General features: G+C 36.3%; 1 protein-coding gene across 2 annotated transcripts in view; it reads left to right on the top strand.

Moving 5' to 3' along the window:
• Nucleotides 1-1865: 1865 nt before the first annotated feature.
• ZDHHC21 (zDHHC palmitoyltransferase 21) overlaps nt 1866-23093 on the top strand; it is a 65076-nt gene continuing 43848 nt past the window's right edge. For both annotated transcript variants that reach the window (XR_003005323.1, XM_024760470.1), the window contains exons 1-5: nt 1866-1974; nt 9219-9347; nt 14728-14926; nt 16168-16266; nt 21714-21825. Coding sequence is in view for 1 of the 2 variants with exons in the window: in XM_024760470.1 (XP_024616238.1) it covers nt 14773-14926; nt 16168-16266; nt 21714-21825 (365 nt within the window). In the remaining variant the exon portion in view is untranslated. The remainder of the gene's footprint in view (nt 1975-9218; nt 9348-14727; nt 14927-16167; nt 16267-21713; nt 21826-23093) is intronic.

The following is a 23093-nucleotide window of genomic DNA, read 5'->3' as shown; positions in this document are numbered from 1 at the left end:
TGCCACAGCTTATTCTCTCTCACAAGGGTATGCAAAGAGAGAGCAAAAGAATATGCTATTCAGCACCAGGGTTTAGGGGGCAAAACTCCATGTTTCCTCTTCCTCAAAGTGACTAGTTATCATTATTACTTCTTTCTTTTCAAACAAACCCAGTTACAAAAATCCTACAACAGCAAAAGCATTATGAAAATCAATGATAATTCTTCCAAAAGCAAGTGTGACTGCCTTCAAACCTAGCTATTCGTGAGCGAAGGAGCTTAGTTCTCAATCTGAAAAGCAATAAAACTTGCATATAGTCAAATCAACCCCTACCAATGAGTTCCTTTGGGATTAACAGATAACATTTTAACTCAGTAATTTAAAAACGAGCATGCATTAGAATCATCTAAAAGGCCTGTTAAAATACAGATTGCTGGGCTTCAGCCCCAAAGTTTCTGATCCAGTAGATCTGGGGTGGAGCTGGAGAATGTGGATTTCTCATGAGTTCTGAGGTGATTCTGATGCTACTGGTGTGGAAACCACACGCTGAGAACCACTGATGTAGGACTTTAAGGTTGCGAGGTATTGGTAATTAATTCAGAAACCAGGACATAACATGTTTTAAACTACCTAGTAATACAAGGTAACATAAGGGTCCAAAATAAGCTACAGTGTGTGTGATATTGAGAGGGAATTCTGGGCTGGCAGGATTTGAGCTGACTCCCAAGTCCAGATGGAATTAAGATCATCAGAGAGGATGGTGGAGGGCATTCTAGGATGGGCAGAAGAATCAAGTTAGTTAGAGGTAAGACTGGAGGGGTAGGTAGGGACCAGTTTGTGGAGAATGGCTTTCAATGGCATTCTATGAAGAGTTCAGATTTTATGTAGCAGGTAATATTTCTTCCATTCCCACATTATTCCTCCCATGGCATGCAGTCACAAAGCTCTAGTTCCAGGTTACTGCAAACATTTTAACCTTCCCAAAGTATTGTTCAGGTGAGGTGAGGGGGAAGAGGGAAGGTTTTAGCGTATCTCTGATGTTTGATGAAGATACGAATTGAGATTGGGAGTTGGATTATTTGCAGTGTAGAGTCAATTTATTTTTCCTAGGTTGGAGGGATGGGAAAGCCAGCAACTTTTGGATGGCATCTGAAACACTAAGTAAAGCTTATTTCAGTATGGATTTTGGTTGCTGACAGGAATAGGAAAAAATCATGGATGTCTTGGGCAACTGTGGCTCCTGAAGTGGGCAAGACCATTCACTAGAGGCCAGTGCTTTTCAATCTTTAAGGTGCACGTGTAGGAATCATTTGTAGATCTTGTTAAAATACAGATACTGATTCAGCAGGCCTGAAATGGTGCATTTCTAACAAGTTCCCAGAGGATGCTGATGCTGGGGACTGCAATTTGAAACAAGGTACCAGAGGACATCCAGAGCGCGTTAGGGGTAGAGAGGCCCGTGGGGCATCCTTCCCGAAGTAAGGAAGGAGGATAAATGCGATCCTTAAAGAAAGGCCCTTCTCCAGTCACTCAGGAGAGCGGGGACAATGGTGTGGAAGGAGGAGGAGAGCGTGGGCAGAGCTGGGAAGGTGGCAGCCGGGGAGGGCGACGGCGCCGAGGTGCGTCAGGTACGGGTGTTCGGGTGATGGCTGTCCGGCATTGCCGCGGCGCGTCTCCGCGTGCTCGAGGCGCGATTTCTGGTCTTTAGGCCCTCGGCGGCTCCCATCGCGGCTCCCGGGCGCCCAGCTGGGACCGCGGCGGCGGCGGCGGCGGCGGAGGCAGCCGGTCACTCCATCGCGCGAGCGGCGCACACCTAACCCGCCGGCCCCGGCGCTCTGGCTCCCGGAAGCGGAAGGGGAGCGCGTCCCGGCTAGGGCGGTGGCGGCGGGACTAGAGGAGGAGGAGGAGGCAGAGGGGGAAGAAGCGGAGGTGGAGGGGGAAGAGCTGCCGGCGGCCGCGAGAACAGCGGCGGGGAGAGGCGAGCCCCCGGCGCCGGTGAGTGTGTGCAGGCGCGAGAACGCCACGGCCGCCCCCCCGCCCCCGGCCCCTGCAGCCCGGCGCCCGGCCGCCCGCCCCCGGCTGCGCCCCTGTTCCGCGCGCTGTTCCCTGCCCGCACCTGCCCTCGCTCCCGCTCAGAACCCCGGGTCTTCTGCGTGCCCTGCCCGCCTGGGGCCTGGCCTTTCTCCCAGCATCTTCAGCCAGAGCTGCAGCCGCCCGCCAACTGCCCCTCCTATAACTGGTGGTGGGTGGGTTCGTGCTCCAGTCAAGATGATTTGGGGTAGTTTTTCGTGTGTGTGTGTGTGTGTGTGTGTGTGTTTAATTAAAAAAAACCCTTTGCCCTGAGTTTCTCGCGTGTGAACTGTAGTTTCTCTCTCTGTACCTGCGCCCGGAGACCTGCGTAGGGATCTGGGATTTATCCCTTGCCATCACAGCCTTTCATTCATTTCCAGATCGCTGGGTGAGGCTTCAGAAGACTTGCAGGAGGAGAAATAGTTTGCTCCTTTACTGACCTTCTGCCTCCCTCCCCCAGATTCAAGAGTGGTTTTAAGAAAATGGCTTACGGATGGCAGCAGTTTGCACTTGTTACCATTCACTGTAACAGACCGCTTTTAACTGGGGAGATTTTAACAGATTTTAACTGGGGAGTCCATTTAAAGTTGTGCTCTTTCTCAAGCTGTATTTGGAGCGTATTTTAAGATCCCTTGTGAGTCAGTGGAGGATGTCTGTATCTCTAGGGCTAAGAAAACCTGACCAGTTTATTACTTGAAAATATTGCAATATAGCAGTCTATAAAAGTACAAGAGGAAAAAAAAATCAAGGTCGTTGTGAGCAGGTCATAAATCATAGTGTAAAGTTACAGTATAAAATCATGACAACTAACGATAATTAAGCATGCAGGTTAAAAATATTTGTCAGATGGATCCAAGGCCTAATATGTGTACTTTAAAAAATTCACTGCCTTCCTTGTAGTAAAAAGTAATAATAATTATCATCTGATGATTGCTTAGTATATGCCATTCCTGAACTAAAAGGCCTTTGGTGTAATATCTTGTTAAATCCTTCCAACTCTTTAGATTTTATTTATTTTAAAGATAAAATCCAGAGAGATGCTTTATTTTGCCGTAGGTGTGCTAAGTTGTCATGGCAAAAAAGCTTTTTGAAGAGATGAGAAATCAGTTGGAAAGAAGGAACCAAATGATTTGGTGTCGTGGAAAGAAAAACTAGATTTTAGTTCCATTGCTGTCACTATTTAGCTGTGGGGTCATGGGTAGGTCAGTGACCCATGCCATTTTTCATCTATACAACCAGGAAGTCAGGATAAATTCTTTAATGCTTATTTTAGCTTTCCCATCCTGACTTGGCATATGCTAAGTTTGTAAATAATTTAAGACCCTTTAACATGTTAAAGTTACTTTTAAAACATTTACCTGAAGAAGTATTAGTAAAATTATATCAAAATATAACCCAAAAATGTATAATTCCATACTTTTAGAATAATATTTGGTGTAGAACTATTTCAGAATTCCTCATTTTGGAGGTAAAACAATAGGATTATATTAAGTCCCTTCAAACTGTTGTGACTTCTGTTAAATTTAACGTACTTTCGAAGCCGTAGTTGGAATAAATGAACTAGAGCATATTTTAAATAAAACGGTGTCACATTGCCTATCTCTGGGGTGTTTTACTTAATAAAAAGAAATTTAAGCATTTAAAAATGCAAACATGTAACCATCAGCTTAACAGGTATGTTCTAAAGAAGTAACCAGTGAATCATAAAATTTTTTACTTCTTATTTACCCACTGCCTGATTTCTCTAATTCATAGAGACTGATTCAGAACCTGTGGAAAAGCACATGGATAGAAGAATGTCGTGTATTAGTGAAGAAATGAATTTAGAAGTCTAGTAATGTCTCCATGGAGCTTTTTTTCAGGAATTGTAATTGAATGTGAGTCAATAAAATCTTTTTCAGTGTAGAAGGCTACATAGTGGCGTTATCAGTACTACCAGGCATAACAGGGAAGGCGGAGGAAAAGCTATTTTTATTACCGGGAAGTTGTTCCCTAAGCTCAGTTTTACTTTTATATTAAGGAATGAAGACATTTTATATTACTTTAGTAAAACATTAGGGCTCAGTTTCAACTTTTCAAATGCACTAAGTATAAACGGCATCGTAGCATGTAGTAGAATAATCAATGAATTAATACCTCTTATTAAAGTTGAAAATGTTTTGCTTTGAATCAGTAAAAAATATAGGTGAATGACATGAAGAAAAATGGAAAAACACCAGTCTTGCTTATTATCAGAGTAGTGATTTTTTGTTTCTTTATTGGAGTATAATTGCTTTACAATGGTGTGTTAGTTTCTGCTTTATAACAAAGTGAAATCAGCTATATACCTACACATATATCCCTATATCCCCTCCCTCTTGCATCTCCCTCCCACCCTCCCTATCCCACCCCTCTAGGTGGTCACAAAGCACCGAGCTGATCTCCCTGTGCTATGCGGCTGCTTCCCACTAGCTATCTATTTTACATTTGGTAGTGTATATATGTCCATGCCTCTCTCAGAGTAGTGCTTTTTTTGGTTAAGAATCTTTGGTGAATTGAGTTAGCCTAGTTTAAAAAGCATATCTTAATAGACATGAAATAGCACTGCTCTCCATGGTAGCTACCTTCCCCAAAATATCTTAAAGTGATGGTAGATTATTTACTTATTTCCCTCTTTTGATGTACCATGGGAAGAAACGTGGTATTTTCAAAGTTTGTCTTCTGCCTTTTAGGCCTCTTCTTTCCCTGTGCTTTTCCTCTCAGGTAGATTGACTTGATCCATTTAAGAGACTGAATAGGTTTCTGCTCTCTTCATCTCTGTGTTGCTGCCACTTCCACAAAAGGGCAAGTTAGGTAAAAATTAGTATTTTACTACTCACTGATTCATTCAATTTTAACTTAATGTGCTCCACTGTGATCTCAACCAGGCTTCTGACTTTAAGCCTTTTATCTGTAATTATGGAATGAATAACTTTTTTACCTGCTGCAGGATTTTCAACTTCAGCAAGCAAGGAGAGATTTTTTTTCTTTTAGTGTTATTGGTTTTAAATCATGTCTGCTCTGGTAAAGCCTGGTGTGAAGGAAATCTAATTTAGCCTTTTGGTTTGTGTGTTCTTTTTTTCAATCTGTTCTTGGTGCAGTGGGTACTAGATAGAGGTAAGTAGCTGGCTTGCCTTTCCTCGTGGAAGAACATGTCTGATTCACACCCAGGAAATGCCAGAGTCTAACTTCTGGCTTTTACTGTAGCTGAAGTTTTTTCCTTGTGCTGTTTTTGGAGCAAAGGTTACCCGTGCCTTCTGTTCCTACCCTGCATTTAACTCCAGTTCTTCCCTTGCCTATCCTGTCCTTTTTCCCACACCCATACCTTCCTAAATGAAGAGTCCTGCCTAGACATTTTGTACTGATTGAAACAGTATTTGGTAGTCTTTAATTCATATCATCACACACCTTCCCAGTTATTTTTGCTTTTTGTTGGGAGATTCTGAAGAAGTGTGTCGTTGTAGTGCAATACTTTTAATAAAGGTGTTAATTTACATTTTTTTCACTCACGAGGCGGGTACACAGAAGAGCAACAGCTTACGTTCAGTTCTGCCCAGAATATAGTGATTTAAAGACTTGTTCTAGGAAGTGGATTCTTGAAACCATTGATGGTACAGGTTTGATATGCTTTGACACTTTGTCTACCCACATTTTAACAGTCTTCCTGGAGAACTGAGCAATTGGGTCAGAATTCCCTACTTTAATTCTGCATTCTTCCTTAGCTTTTGAAATCACGTGCTGGTTTTCTGCCATGCTTCATTGCTTAATTTCCCAGTCCTTCCACTTCTACCTGAAAGAGATTTAGTTTACAGGCTTTAGTTCAGTCACTCTATTTTAGATCAGATCTCTGTTTTTGGTTTTCTGCTTGAAGAGACCTCACGCCAGCCTTGTGGAAATACAACCTCCCTACATGCTTATAGTGTGATGCGAGGGAAAAGGCTGTGTACTGTCCTATCTGAGGTTTCTCATCTCTGACAAGTTCTCACACTTCAGTGTTAGAGAAGGTAGGCAGCTGGGTATAGCTAAATTGTATTTAATGATGGTGACCCAGAAGCACTGTTTCATCCTGGAGTTTGTAAGACTAGATGTACAATTCATCTTTAGTGCCCCCTGTCCACCACCCCCCACAAACGCCCCTTTAAAGTTCCCATTGTTGGAGGTGCTTATCATTTGCCAGGCAATTTCTCTTTTAAGTATGACAACCACCTTGTGTGTTGATATTTTTATTACCATTTTAGAGATGGTTAAACCGAAGCTTGAAAAGAAACTGAAGTTTGGAGAGCTAATAAGAGGCTGTTTCATAATTTGAATGTGGCTCTCTTAAGTGTCTGTATAAGATTAATTTCCTACCCTATTGAAATAAACTGAATACCTCTGATATTTTAAAAATTGGATTACCTCTTTGGCTAATTATTAAAGACAGCTATATCCTGATATTTTAGGTAGAATTACTTGACCAATTTTTCAGAGTTGATAAAATCAGAAATTAAATAGCTGTATAAATATGTAAGATTCATTTTAAGCTGCAGTTATAAGGTTTAAATTTTATATATTTTAAATTTTTATATATTTGTATATTAACCATTTTGTTTTGACCCTCGAGGGGGATTTTTTTTTTTTTTTGGTTTGCCCTGTAAATTGTTGATTGCAGTCTCAGATGTAGCAATGTTAAAAATACTTAACATTTTGTAGTTATAGAACTTTGAGATATTCTTTGTTATCACAAAATTTCTTGGGTTTTTAAGACTAGAATTGCTTTTATATCATGTGGGTGAGATTTGATTCCACAGTGATGGCGATGCTGAACTAGATAAAATGTTCATCTCATTTTGGATGCTATGGCTGTGATGTAGTTCTGATAACTGTAAATGTAAAGTAGGATTTTTTCCTTGATTTTAAGCCAGTGAGTGACTAGGGTTTGTTTCATAGACGGTTGACTTGTGCTGTTACCTAATGTTACTGATGGAAACTACTGTTTTGCTGCAACAGTAAGAAGCCACCCTAGAGTCATAGCTTTAGCAGAATTACTGACTTTGGCCATGTTTCAGAGCACTTCATTGTACCACACTTAATTCTGCTTGAGATCTTTTCTAGAAGAAGATGAATTCATTCATTGCCACTAGAGTAGCAGCTCCTTTACTAAATCATTCTGTATTTTGTCTCTAAGAAGCAAATGTGCAGCCAAAGAGAGCACTTTAAATTAGCTTAGAAAGTTAGAGTGTAAACAAGTTAGATATATATCACAATCTAACAATCATGGACCATAGAAAAAGTGACCCTGGGAGAAAGTACAGTTTGAAAAAAAAGTCTGTAAGGGGAATGGAAAAGTAATGATAATGATTTTGATGTTTTTTTCCACATCCTCAGTATGTAATAGATTCCTATTGTTCTGGTAAGCAGTATGCATAACAAACTCACAACTTGTCCTTTATCTCCTTTCTTGGAGAATGGTACCACCATTCACCAAGACCCTAAGCCAAAAACTTGGGAGTCATCCTAGCATCTGCCCTTTGCATGATTGATTACCACGTCCTATCAGTTTTACTCATTAAGTTCTTATTCTGCCCTTTTCCAGCATACCTCCTGTCTTAAGTGTTCCTTCCTCACCCCCCTCCCCTCCCCAATTCCTTTAGAAGTTACCTTTTTTGGGGTACTTACCATGTGCCCTCATTTCTCACCTGAATAACCAGTAAGCCTAGCTTATTCCATATAGTCAGTCTTGGAGCTTTATCCATCCACCCAAGTTCATTCCTCAAAGTGTTGCTCTTCTTTCCAAAATGCACATTTCATCATGGCATTCTTCTGCCTTTAATCCTTCAGTACTTTCCAAACTACTGTCTTCAGGGTGAAGTCCAAACTCATTGGCATGGTTTAACAGTGGTTTTTATTCTTAGATCACCCTCTTCTTGTAGGTCATGAAATCAGTCTAGTAGGCTGTGACCAGCATTATATATTTTTATTAAAGTGAAATATAATAAAATAGTACAGTATCAGAGTACGTCACATATAGTCAGGGTGAATATCACTTCATTAAACTTTTTCAGTTATATATTTTATATATGTGAAATATATACTCACATATCTCATATATTTCTGTGTATATATTACCAGATGTCCTGAACTATGTTTCTTAAAGATGCTTGTGATCGAAAGGTTAAACGCGTTTTATCCCATTCTTCTATATGCAATGACTCTAGTCATTTCAGTTTACTTAGGTTTTCTTTGCCTGCCCTTATACCTTTGCGTACTCTGCTCTCTTGTTCAGAAGAGCCTCGATTCTTCATCCACAGGTTTTGCTCTCTCCAGAAATCTTTTCCTGATGGTAACGTACCAAAAGAAATAAATTTTTTATTGCAACCTCGTACACACAAATATTTACATAACTGAAAAGTTCCGTGAACCAATACCCTTCCTGTATGAGATGCATTATTGCCCCCTTGCCCTCTGTCTTACTTTGTCTTACTTGGTATTGATCATGTCTGTTTACTAGTTTGTCTCTATTGAGAATAGGGATGGTCTCTTTTTTATCTATACCAGTGCCAAGGCGTAGTAATACAGATAGTGATAGAATTAGTGGGATACTGAATCAGTATATGTTTTCTAGAACTCTTTATAGTATTATTGTTTAAGCCTGAACTGTAGAAACTAACTTTAATGGTTGATTCTCTTAATGGTTTCATTATAGGAGGATAACTTTTTTCCTTAAAACATTTAAACTAATATGTGCTTCTATTTTAAACTCTTTATTTTATGTTTATCAATTGTGATTAGATAGTCCAGGCCTAATATCTTGATAGATATTACATTGGATTTTGTCACATCAGTGACCTCAGAATGTATTGTCATTTTGTGATTTGTGGTCAGTAAGTTTGATGAAGCCCAAATGCTGGACATGTAATACTAATTTGATTTTATGGGAACTGAGTGGTTTCAAAAGAGAGAAAGTAGAACGTTCATGTATAATGGTAATCAAATAAAGATTTGGGGGGGCTGGCTGGATTAGATATGAAAGCATAGAATTAAGTGGAGTTGAATCATTTTATTTCTAAATTTAAACTTTTTTTGTAATTGACATTTTTTACAGTTAGAATATTTAGTTGCTTACAGTTTTTATCTTTGTTGTGAGATATTATTTGTTAAACCATTAATAGATTCGCACGGAGAACTGCTCTTGAGGAGAGATCCATTTGTTGGGATATAATAAAAAGAATGAATCAAGATAAAACCTCTAAATGCAAGTACCAGAAAAATTACAGCACATCTCAGTGAATTTGCAGGTGGTAAGTGCATTTAATTTTAATGGGAATATGTTTCTGAATTGTGCGTAGTATAGTATCCTTAGGCGTAGTATCCTTAAAGTGTTTTGTTTAGATGAATTTAACAATCTTTCATTTGCAAAAAAAATGATAGTTGCTTTATGTTTATATAAAATTTTCATATTATCTTTTAACTACACATTTTCTTAAATAAGGCTTTTTCCATAGAGAAAAAAATCTGTAAATAATACAAGTTTCAGAAACATCTTCCTGAATTATAAGTTTTATATGGCTTTACAGCTGATGCTTCTGTGCTGCCTTTTTAAAGATATTAATTTTAAAAGCATTTCATATAAGGATAATACATAGTGATAAAGAGACGCTAAAAGTAAAAATTTTGTTTGTGAGGTTGTAATGTCAAATCACACCTTATTGGCTACCTTTATTTTTCAGTTGGTCGAGAAGAATTTAGAAGTACATATGTCTATTAATAAACTTACATGAACACATAAATATATATATAAAATGTGACAGCATTCCTCCTCACTACTCTTTCCTTCCTCAGCCCAGTGGTAACCACTGTTAACAGTTTGGTAGATGTGTTTTCTTCCACCCATACAGAAATTACTTATACATATTTTTTTTCTAACAAAAAAAAGAAACATGTTATACAACGTACATCTGAATACCCATCACCTAGATTCTACAACTAATATTTTACTGAACTACATCACATACTCATCCATCTCTCTGTCCACACATCAGTCCATTTTTTGAGGGGATACATTTGAAAGTAAATTGCAGACATCAGTATACTTCCTTCCCCCTCTCCCCAGTCAGTTTACATGCATATCAGCAATGGATGAGATTGTCCTTTTCTCTGTGCCCTTTCAACATTGGGTGTCAACTGTCTTTCTAGAATTTTGTCAGTACGAAGGGTAAATAGTATACCTAGTGATTTCACATTTTCCTAATCAGTAATGATTAACCACTGGATTTTTTTTTCTTTTGTGAATTGCCTCTCTGTGTATTTACTTTGTATGACTCTTACTAGTCATATGGTATATTCTTTGTTTCCAGGGATGCTTTGTCTTTTAATTTTGTTTCTGGTGTGTTTTGAACTTCAGAAATTTTAATCTTTATGTGGTCAAAGGTGGCTTATGGGTCTTGTTGAAGATCTTCCTCATTCTAAGTTTATAAAACCACTTGCTATATTCTTCTACTAGTTTTGCTTTTTATTTGGAATTTTGAAGAGAAGGAGAAATCACTGTGAACTAAGGTGCCAGGAAAAATTTCATATGGCGAGTGAGATTCAAATTGACCTTGAAGTGTGAGTTGAATTTAAATAGAGTAGACAAAATGGTAGAGACATTTTGGACAGAAGGAATGAGAGAGGGAATATATTTTTCATATTCATGGAACAATAATACCACTGGCTGAGGTGGCAAGTCATATAAAACTGCAAGTTTAGAGATATTCATTTGGCTCCATTTCTTGTAAATTATTTTGGCTCACTTTTATCATTTTTAAAAATCTGCATTCTGGTGTTATAGTTTTCTGTCATGTAATAGTTTTCTGTCACTTTCTTTTCATAGTGACTTCAGTATTCTTCCTGAGGAAAATATGTGGTGAAATTTTTTGCCTGAAAAAGCAAAAAAGGGAAGGGTGGTTTCCTACCAGAGTAGTTTGAACATTGTGAATATTTACTAGTCTAGTTTATTAGAGTTGAGTTATACTTTCTTTAAAAAAAAAGTCGTGCTGTAGTAATTTACATAATTAATGAAGTGAGAGCACTCAAGTATAGTTACCAGATATCAATCTTCAAAAATGTTGAAATACCAGTGTGTCCCCTAGTTACATCAAAGAGTTATGAGCTCACCATTTAATATACAGATTAATATGTTGGATTCTCTAGGTGATGAAAGTATTTACAGATGCCACCCTTAAGACTGAGTAGCAACATTGTGTTCAGTTTGGTTGTTGCTCAGGATGTGTAATAGTTTCTGTTCCAGCCGTGAGCCACGCCTGGTAATAACTGAGTGGAGTGATCCTGCAACTTTACCAGTTACACGTTTCTGGTTGTAATCTGATTTGGAGCTCTTGGAAGGCTACTGTTTTCTTTTCTACAATCTAGTTGTAAGGATTATGTGGCACTAATTATGTGGATTAATTTTCACTACTCAGGTATTTAAAAAAGTATTCAACATCTTATTTGTTCATTGTTTTATTTTTCTCTCCTTAGCGCACTTTTCCTTGGAGATGCTTGTTCTTTTAGAGCTTGTTGTCTGTGTATGTTTATATCCAGGAAAAACAGACACATTTTAAACTATACTTTTCATTTATAGTTTCTGTTGTGAGGAACTCTTGCAGTGATAAGAAAAATTTGTTATTCTCTGGTAGAGGAGAATAAAAATAGAGTTTAAAAAAACAAATGAGTGTTTGATAATTTTGCTACTTGTTTTGCTGGCTTGTATGCTTTTCTGTTTCTAATACTAATACATTTAGAAATAAGTAACGAAATCACTCTGTTCTGTATAGTTACTAGAATTCATTGTCTGTTTTTTTAGTCGTGAATGGAACTGAAACATTAAAAGAAAGCACATGAAGTTAATGATATTGAACATGTTGAGAGACAGAGCCTTCTGTCATTCTTTTAGCACTTGATGGTTGGCAAGACTATAAAAATAAACATTCTTTTTAATGTTTCTCTTTTTAGGTATGTTGATAGCTTGTCATTTGTATTTGAGTTCATTTAGTTTTTAAAATAATCATCCCTAGAAAATTAAATCCTCTGTGACTTTCCTCACTTTAACGATACTGATAGGTCTTTTAATTTTTAAATTAAAAGGTAATGAAGTTCAACTTTTACTTTTTTAAAGGCCTAGGCATTATTCCTATTTTAAAATTCATACATAAGTGCTAACTGAGACCATATCTGATTTAAAGAGTTGGGTGGTGAGTTTGAGTTCTTGTCTTTTTTTCTGCTGTCCCAGTGTTTCCAGGTTCTAGGGATAACAGGATAGGGGTATTCTTTTAAAATTAATCCTTAATCTTTTTTTCTTTGTTCTGGTAGCTTTGTAACTTTAAAGAACATTGGCAAGGCCTCTAAAGGGTAGTACCCTGAGGCTCTTCAACTGATGATAAATTATCCTTAGAATGAAGTAGTCTGGGATATAAGCTGGAAATCTGGGAGTCATCCTCCAGAAGCTTACTGGTTCGATTCTGTTTCTTCAGTTGATCTCTCCAAAACTAATTTTGGCTTTTGCCTTCTCTTAGCCTAAATGATCTTTGTCTTTAATTTCATCCTCCACACCAGAGCTTTAGTCCTTTATTTAAAATATAAACCTCATTATGTTACCCGCCTGCTTTAGTAGCTTTCCAGTGCCTAAGAATGACATCTTTATATCCATCATGATATAGCCCTTTATTTCTTACCACTTGCTCTCCACTGAAAGGTTTGTGATTTATCATGGCAGTTTGTAATACCTCCTACAATTTTTACTCTTGTCTACCTCCTGCTCTTCCTTCTGTTTGCAGTATTGTTGTCACTTTTCTTTGCTTGGATAACTTTTACTCTTTTAAGATTGAACTCAGTTCACTCCCCTGCAGGGGGGTCTTGCCCTGATTTAATCAGTCCCCATCTTTCTGTGCCTATAGTAAGATCTTGTCCACATCCCTGGAATGTATTATATTAAACCCATTTTATGGCTCTTTTCCCAATTAGACTGTTAGTTCCTTTAAGCAAAGACCATGTCTTATTCATCATTGTATCTACAGTGTCTAGCAAGTGACTAGTATATAGTGGAGGCTCAATGAATATTTGTTGAACTGAGTTCAGCTCATTGCTGTACATTGAAGTCTTAGTGAAGCTCCTGGATCCGTGGTTCCTGGATACCAGTCAGCTGTATCGAGACAGCTGGGGAGCATTTTAGAACATTTTATAGGTTTTTGAGCATTACTCTGTAAAGAATTATGATTCAGTACATCTGCAGTGAGGCCTGGGAATAAGTATTTTTAAAAAGCTCCTCAACTGATTCCAGTTTGCTTATAGGTTTGAGAAACATTGTCCTAGTGTATTATTGTATTATTCCATTGTATTTTGTGTAAAAAAGTTGCACCCTAGACCTCATATAGTAATTTATTATTTAAGGTTTATAAATTATAGCTACTAAAGTAAGGATATATTTTAGGTCACTTTTTTTTTTTTTTTTTTTTTTTTTTTTGCGGTATGCGGGCCTCTCACTGTTGTGGCCTCTCCCGTTGCGGAGCACAGGCTCCGCGGCCATGGCTCATGGGCCCAGCCGCTCCGCGGCATGTGGGATCTTCTCGGACCGGGGCACGAACCCATGTCCCCTGCATCGGCAGGCGGACTGTCAACCACTGCGCCACCAGGGAAGTACTAGGTCACTTTTTTTTTTTTTTTTCGGGATGCGGGCCTCTCACTGTTGTGGCCTCTCCCGTTGCGGAGCACAGGCTCCGCGGCCATGGCTCATGGGCCCAGCCGCTCCGCGGCATGTGGGATCTTCTCGGACCGGGGCACGAACCCATGTCCCCTGCATCGGCAGGCGGACTGTCAACCACTGCGCCACCAGGGAACCCCCCTAGGTCACTTTTTAAATACCATATGTAGAAGTATCTTTAAGCCTCTCATTGTGAGGCCTATTAGCATTTTGTTAACACTGAACTGAAAAAAGCCCCATTTAAGCAGGAGTCTTCTCGAATTGATAGTAATATTAGTTGGGCTTCATTCCATGAATTTAAGTATTTTTGGCAATTTGTAATTACTTCTCACTTTTTATTATAATTTTTCAAAATGATTTTTAAGCATTTTGTTGTGGTTTAAAATTAAATTAAATTGAACAAATCTTAAGTGTATATAGCTCAGTGAGTTCTTACATATGTAGATATCTGTAAGGCAACAGGTCAACATCTAGAACATTTCTAGCTCCTCAGAGTTTCCCCCATTTCCCTTCCCAATTAATAAACACCCCTCCCACCACAAGATGAGCACTCTTTTGACCTGTATTACCATCAGTTAGTCTTATGTACAAAACCTTTTCGTAGTTTTAATCATATCTTTTGGTGAATATGTGCACTCATTTCTCTTGAATTTACACATGGAATTGCTGAGTTAAGGGCAGACTTGTGTTTAACTTCAGAAGGTAATGCCAGTTTATACTCTATGATTGCAATTCATATGAAAATTGAAATTAAATTATTTGAAGCTTATGGTGAAATTTTAATAGGCTGAAACTTCCCTTTGTTTTCCAAAGTGTTCTATTTTGTCAAAAATATACATAGAAAGAAAATTTAAGTGTCATTTTATAGTTGCCAAAAAGGTAGTTTTGTTTTATTCAAATAATTTTTCCCATATAAGTAATTTTTTCTTTTTCCCTTTCCTTAGGTTGATCTTTCCTTGTGGTTTGGCAGGCAGTCATAGGACTGCAAAATGGGTCTCCGGATTCACTTTGTTGTTGACCCACATGGTTGGTGCTGCATGGGTTTGATTGTCTTTGTCTGGTTATACAACTTTGTTTTAATTCCCAAAATTGTCCTCTTTCCTCACTATGAAGAAGGACATATTCCAGGCATATTAATAATAAGTAAGTTTCTAGATCTTTATTTATTTCTTTGGATAATTAAAGCTTTTTCTCATTGTGAATGTTTTTGGAGTAAAATACCACTATAATAATCTTCCTTTTAATATTATTCAGTGCTATTAATATGAAGTTATTTACTAAATTATGGACATTTTTAAAAAGAATGGCCTTTATATATTTTGCAGGGTTAGATAAATGTGATAGCTTCATACCTAACTCTACAGAATATATGAAGAGCATTTTGTAGGTCTGTGTGTATTTTCAGTGTTTCTGTTATATACTCACTGCAAATGTGGAAGGACTTTTAAGGGTGATTATGATACACATTATTGAGAAAAAGTTTCATGATATAAAAGTTATTGATTATGATTTTGATTATGATAATACTTTGAACTTCTGGATAATTATTTTCTCCTATAGTTTAATGGTGATGGTTTGCTTATGATTAAAAGAATAAGATTGAAGTGATATGTTTTACATGTACATGGCATTTATCATTTTCATGTACATTATGTCATTTTGATCTCATAAGAGCTGTGGGAAGTATAATGTGTTTTACAAATGATAAAACTGACCAATGCCATGCAGTCAGTCCTGGAGTTAGCACTTGAACTAAGTTTCCTATTCCAGGTGCAGTGCCTTTATCCCCCCAACAAAATGCCTATTTCTTTTTCATCTAAAAGGTAGAATTATGATGAATGAATATATTTTCCTTTACTGTTATTTTTTCTAGTTATTCATTTTAAAACACAAAAATTTCTAGATTCTTTATTTTCAAATTAACTATCTTAAGATCTATTGAAAAGAGCAATTGAACATCACTAACCCAATGTAATTTTGAAGCTAGCCACCTAGAGTTAATGAAAAAGTTTAATTGTAGAATAGGTTTAAAAATGCTGCTTTGATTCTGTCAAATATAGTACATGTAATAATTAAAAGGGATTCATTTATACCAATATTAGTAGGGAATTTCTGTTAATAAAGAATCTGGTTTATAACAAGTTTATCAGTTATTATTATACAAAATAACTATTTAAAATTACTACATTTTACATAATCCTCTTGGCAGTATTATTTGATGAATGAAATGAATTCATCATCTTTCCATCTTATTTTTGAAAATTATTTATCCTGATGGTATTAACTAAAATATACATTTATCCTTTAGATATGCTTGTTGAAAAATGTTTTGAAGGGTAAATACTAATTTTATTTATTTACTTATTTGTTTGTTTATTTCCAAGTATTCTATGGCATTGCCATATTTTGTCTGGTTGCTTTAGTGAGGGCCTCAATAACTGATCCAGGAAGACTCCCTGAGAACCCAAAGATCCCACATGGAGGTATGGTACCTTTCAGATTTATCAATTTTACAATGCCAGAATTATCATCTTTATTAATGTATTTGACTGCCTTTAGTATATTAATTATATATGTCATGTAACGCCACTTTCAAGTCTTTCCTCAGTTGTTTCCTTTCCAGACTTCTCAATTTAAAACCACAAATCTCAGCTGACTCCTCATATCCCCCACTCTCTGGCTCTCCTTTTCAGTTTACTTGTTTATTTCTTTGTCTCTCCCTCCTCCCACTCTACATCTATATAACCTCTGTGAGGGTGTAGAGTCTTTGTTTCGTTTTCTACATTTGTTCAGTACTGTATCCTTAATGCCTAAATAGTCTCTGTCACTTAGTAATAGTTGCTAGGTAAATATTTGTTGAATGCTATATAATTACTGAGAAATTATATTTTTATTTAGTAAAGGAATTTTTTGATGGTGCCACTTACCTCATGATATTATCGATACAATATTGCTTAAATATTTGTAGTGTTATAATACTATTGCCTGTATTTCTTCAGGTTCGAACAATTCAGTGAAAATTTTGAAAGCCTTTTATTCTAGTGTCAGTGAAGGTAATTTTTGGTCACTTTATTACATAGTAACCATTCAGGCAACACAAAAAAATTACAAATGTATTGCTTGTTTTATTACATGCCAGATATAGTAAACCTCCTTTACCCTCTTTCCCAAGTTTCACTTTTCCATCATTTGCTATGTAAGCTTGGAGAACTCTCTGTACTTTCTTCTAGAAAGAAATTTATATGTCTTTGTTATACTTTATAGAACCAGAAAAATTTTTATAGTTGTTTCCGAACTTGCTGTACATTAGAACCACGTGGGGAGCTTCAAAAAATCTCAATGTCCAGATCACATCCCATATTAATTAAATCAGAATATCTGGGGGTGAGAGCCAGGTATCCGTATTTTTGAAAGATCCAAGGTGATTCTAGTGTGTCACAAAGTTTGGGAACCAATGTACTAATTCTTTCTAAAATTAGATAAACTGGCAAGTCACTTATATAGCCTCCCTTGAGTTTCTGATTGTTTTTTTTTTTTTTTTTTATTAATTAATTTATTTATGGCTGTGTTGGGTCTTTGTTTCTGTGCGAGGGCTTTCTCTAGTTGTGGCAAGCGGGGGCCACTCTTCATCGCGGTGCGCGGACCTCTCACTATCGCAGCCTCTCTTGTTGCGGAGCACAGGCTCCAGACGCGCAGGCTCAGTAATTGTGGCTCACGGGCCCAGTTGCTCCGCGGCATGTGGGATCTTCCCAGACCAGGGCTCGAACCCGCATCCCCTGCATTGGCAGGCAGATTCCCAACCACTGCGCCACCAGGGAAGCCCTCTGATTGTTTTTTGAGATCCATCATTTGGGGCTTACTTGGTCTTGCAAGTTTAACGATTAAGTGGGAATGATATGACACTGATGTTTATGTAGAAGTTTCTGAAAATTATCTTGAATATTTAGTTTTTATTAATTTATAGAAGCAGTATCACTGTCATTTAGCGGTTATTGTGTGTGTGTGCGCGCATGTACCTGTGTTTGGTCAGGGAGGATGGCACTCTGTAATGTGTATAGAATCCCTCTTCTCTACTAGCCTAAACCAAAGGCTCTCTAAAATGTTGATACATGTATTTTCTTTCTTTTTGCGCTACGCTGGCCTCTCACTGTTGTGGTCTCTCCTGTTCCGGAGCACAGGCTCCGGACACGCAGGCTCAGCGGCCATGGCTCACGGGCCTAGCCACTCCGCGGCATGTGGGATCTTCCCAGACCGGGGCACGAACCCGTGTCCCCTGCATCGGCAGGCGGACTCTCAACCACTGCGCCACCAGGGAAACCCTGATACATGTATCTTCTACTTCAACTCTAAAACCCAATGTTATCAGAAAATCAAAGAAGCAGGCTTTTCCTAACTCAGGACTCATTTCTGATGAAATCTTTAGTTTGCTGTGGTCAAACATTCAAATGCCTACATCTGTCAGATACTGCAAATCAGTGAAAGGGGCCAGGGAGGAACTATTTTACGTTGAAAATCTCATATCTTATCTAAAGGGAGTGGCACTATTCAGCTACAGTGAAATAGTCATACAGGCCTGGTATTATTAGATACTGCAATTTTTGAAGAGAAAATATAGAATCTCAATTTTTATGAGACATTTCATGATTTTTAAAAATATTGGCAACTAATTCAAAATTTTTAAAGCATTGTTTTAAAATAAATACCAAATGGATTATACCTGTCGGTCAGATTGAATCCACCTGAAACTGCTGTGTTACCTTTAGCTTATAGACTCCAGTGATGGAGGACACCATGGCGTCTTGCCAACTATTTGGATATCTGCATTATATCTGGTCTCATTGACATTTGGCCTGTTTTTCTTCAGTGAAGAGTTCCCATTTGCCCAACCAAAAAAACATGCATTCATTTATCCCATTTTAATGTTTCCAAAGTCTCTTGGTATTGTTACAGAGCTACACTGGCAACCGATTCTGTCAGAAAACCTCTGTTAAAACCCAACCCTTGTATTGATTTTTGTAGTTTCAAGTTATATTTTTCTCCCCAAAACATTACTTTGTGATTTGAGGTATAGTAATTGAGAAAAGGCCCCCTAATATGTGAGTCCTTTAAAAGACTCAAATAGAAGGTGATTCCTTCCTTTTTGAGAGATAAACCAAACCAAATCTTGCTTTATAGTCATTCATGCATTTACAGCATTAATAAGGTTCCCTGTTAAACAATGAGATGCTGTTTACCTTACATTAAAGAGCATCTATCATTTATAGAGTTTACCTTTTTTCTTTTATTTGTTTTATGTTTTGATTTTTCTTTCCTTTAAAAAATGTGTCTGTTAATTTTTTATCTTCTATAGCTACCATAAATTAGGAGTTGGATTCTGTCTCCCATAGGCTTTTATTTTGTTAGATGGTTAGTACAAAAGTCTTGTAGGTGACCATCAGACACCAGAATGTATCAGTCACCAAGATCCTATTTGGACATGAATAAACCCTGAAGAAAAAAGGGAGAAGACTAAGAAATGGTTTATAGATACATAGGGTGGTAGGTTAAGATGGATGGCTTTTTTTCTTGCTCTGCGAAGCAAAAACATAGATGATACTTTAATTTCTGGATTTTAAAAATAGTGATTTTTTTTCTTTTCTAAAAACATAAATGTGTGTGTGTACTTGTGTGTGAAAATGTGCATTTTCATTTTTCATTTTAGATTCTTACATCTTAAAGTGAGCCTTAAATGGCTCAAACCCTTTCTTTGAACAAATTTATGTTCCAGACCATAGGTCAGCACATTCTTCTGTACTGTTAAGGGCCAGATAACAAATATTTTTAGCTTTATGGACCATATGGTCTCTGTCACAAGTCCTCAGCTCTGTCATTGTAACCCAAAAGCAGCCATAGAAATATGTAAATGAATGGGCATAGATAGCTGTGTTCAAATAAAGCTTTATTTATAGACATTGAAATTTAAATTCCAAGATTTTTATATGCCACAAATTATTATTGTTATGATCATTATAATTTTCAATCATTTAAATTTGTAAAAAACATTCTTACCTCATGGGTCACACAAAAACAGGTGGTGGCCTGGATTTCCCTGTGGACTGTAGTTTGCCAACCATAGTCTACACTACAGAATGAATTACAGTCTTTCTCTGACTCTAGCCAAACGCTCTTTTCTGAGGATACAACATTTTAAGTATGAAATAAATAATTTATTCTTTGCAGTATTATGTGCTGAAATTGCCAATACCCCATATTTATTTTTTAAGGGGCTGGTTTAAGAACATAAAGTTTTCATGTTGTCTTTTAATGAAGATCGGCTCATCAAAGAGAGTCTCCTTCCTGATCATATTCCTTGTAGTATGTGAATTCAGAGTTTTAACATTGGGATATTTGGGAACATCTAACATCCACTAACATCTAGGGGGAAAAAAAAAGTGACATGCTTGTGACCTTGTATTATGCTACGAATGAAATATTTCTGTTTCACTAACAGTTAAATTATCATAGTTCAATTGTACCTAAATTAAGCTTTAATATTGTTGCTTTCTCATGTAATATGTTTTCATTAAAATAAGAATTGTAAGTAAGAAACAAGAGAATTTTATTTTAAAGTGAAATTTTAAATGTAAAAGATAATTTCTCAACTTTCATATTATTGGAATGAACAGTTGATTTGATATAGCTTTTATTCATACTTTATTGATTTCTTCAGAGACATTAGTAGCAGAATGTTTTTCCAACACTTTACTATAAAATTCCAGTATATTGATTTTACTTCTGGCCATTAAACTAGAAATAATGGAATTAAAATAGGGCATCTTTTTAGAAAATTGAAAACTACCCACAATTTTGTTACTTATATTTAGAATCTTTCATTAAAATTTTTTTTTAACTTTTCATGCTTTAGCAAGGATTTAGTTACTACCTACTATGTGCTGGGTCACATTTTGCATATACGAATACTCTGAGTATTGGAGTTAGGTTAATTTTACTATGCCCATACTTTTAGTGAGGTTAGGATATAGTTTTCCATAAGTGATATAAAGTTTAAAAATTTTTATAAAAGTAAAATTCCATTTCAAGAAATATTAAAATGATATGTTCTATATAACAGTTGTCTTATCTTGGTAGATGACTGTCCCACAGAGTTTTTATGGATCTAATTAGAGCAGTTCTTAATGAAAACAAATGACTTTTCCCTTTATTCCTGTAAACTTCATGTTTTTAAGCACAAAACTTAATTGTGTGCTCTTTCACAACAGACTAGAGGAAATTGCTCCTTGGTGGTAGGATAGAATTTTTAAAGGACTCCTTTATTTCCATTAAATAGTAATCTTCTTGTAATCTTCTTCACCTCTGAAACTATTCTAGTACCTCTTAAACCCATCTGAAATCTTTTTCCAACCCTCTCTCATAAACATTCCCAAATGAGTCCATTAATATTTTAAAAAACGGTTTCGTGTGGGGAGTTTGGGAGATGCCATCTCTGTTTTTCTTACAATATCATAACGATTGATTTTGACTTATTAATCTATGAAACCAATACTCAGCATTATTTCTTCTTTAGAGCCTTTAGATAACAAATTTCTAGAAATTTGTTTAAATATAATTCTGTTTTAATGTAATAATTTGGTTGTACTTCGGGGTTTTGTCATTAAATTTTACTTACAGCAATATGCTTAAACTCAAATATGTTGTTTTCTATCTCTTAGTTTAACTATTAATAGTGTCTTATTTTTATAGTGTTTAAAATTAGAAACGTACAAAATAAAACATGCATAGAATAGAGCAGCAACATATTTTGGCAAACATTTTCACTGGACACTTAGACATATATATCGAAGAATTCCTATAAACTCTTCTAAACACTTGTTGCTAAATTTCAGCATTATTCATGTGCCTTTATTAAATGGATTTTAATTTCCTTCTCTAGAAAGGGAGTTCTGGGAATTGTGTAACAAGTGTAATTTGATGAGACCAAAGCGTTCCCATCACTGCAGCCGCTGCGGCCACTGTGTTAGGAGAATGGATCATCACTGTCCATGGTAAGAAATAAGTAATTCACTTTTTGGAAAAAATGGTAGTAAAAAATAAATCTTAGTACTTAGCAGATTTAAACAAAGGTTATATTAGAGTTATACAGTTTAAGAAAACCTTTTTAATGAAGATCCTTTTATTTGATCATATGGTTCTGTCAACTCCCAAAGTCATTTTTTCCAGAGATCCTATATTTTCTCACAAGGAGATATTTGAGCAGAAAACTAAGAATTAACATGCACCCAAATATACAAAAGAACTAGGGTGGTTTTATTAAATGAGGCAATGTATGTAAAGCATTTAGTGTAGTATCTGACATAGAAAATACTTAAATATAAATATAGTAGCTGTTATTGTTTCTAACTGTAATAAACCGTATACATCTCATTGTTTGTATTTCCCTTTCAATTTGTTTAATTAAAGAGTAACACATTTCAGATACCCTTATACCTCATTTCACCCACTTTCAGCCTTTTTCAGTGTTATGAATTGGTAATAGGTATTAACATTACATGCTGGCTGGATGTGTAAAAAGTGGTAGTTAGCTGATTCTGCTGAACTGCCAACATTTTTGGTCAATAGGGGGCTCTCTTGTAATATTTAAAGAAAATGTTCAGTTGAGAAATAGAATTTTTGAAAACAAATGCTGTGAGAGTTCTTCATTGTATCTCATTTCAAAGCTGTCACAAAAATCTGTGAAAAAGATATTGTATTTAATTCTGCTTTCCTAGCATGGGATCTCTGTATAAATATTTAAACTGGTATGGTGTAGCACTTTATAAATATATCTATATACATATATATTTATGTTTGTACACACATACATGCATATATGCAAAGTTAGCTACATAATAATCTTCTTAAATTTATAATTGCATTTATCTAAGGTTGACTCAGGGTAGAGTTTAGCTTTGCCTAGTAATGCTAATCAATTTAGAGTTTCCCTTGTTTTTGATAACACAAGTTATTATTAGCAAGCTTTTAGTAAGAATTTGGTTTTCACTATAAACTGATTGTTTAAATACAAGGTAATTTCCTGAGATTAAGAAAAAGTAAAAGCACTTTGTTACTATGTAAAAAAGTTGAAAATTCCATCAACAGGATAGTTTAGTATATAACATACAGTTGGTGTTGAAAAAATGTGCCTTGACTTTAAACAGATTAATTCTCAAGTGATTTTACAAACCTCAGTGTTCTGTTTACAGTTGCAGTAGTAGTAGATTTTTTTTTTTTTTTTTTTTTTTTTTTTGTTTTGGGGGCCTCCCCCTGTTGTGGG

Source organism: Neophocaena asiaeorientalis, unplaced genomic scaffold, assembly GCF_003031525.2.
Source record: "Neophocaena asiaeorientalis asiaeorientalis breed wild unplaced genomic scaffold, Neophocaena_asiaeorientalis_V1.1 scaffold174, whole genome shotgun sequence".
Classification (NCBI taxonomy): domain Eukaryota; kingdom Metazoa; phylum Chordata; class Mammalia; order Artiodactyla; family Phocoenidae; genus Neophocaena; species Neophocaena asiaeorientalis.
This window is presented reverse-complemented; position numbering and strand designations above follow the sequence as displayed.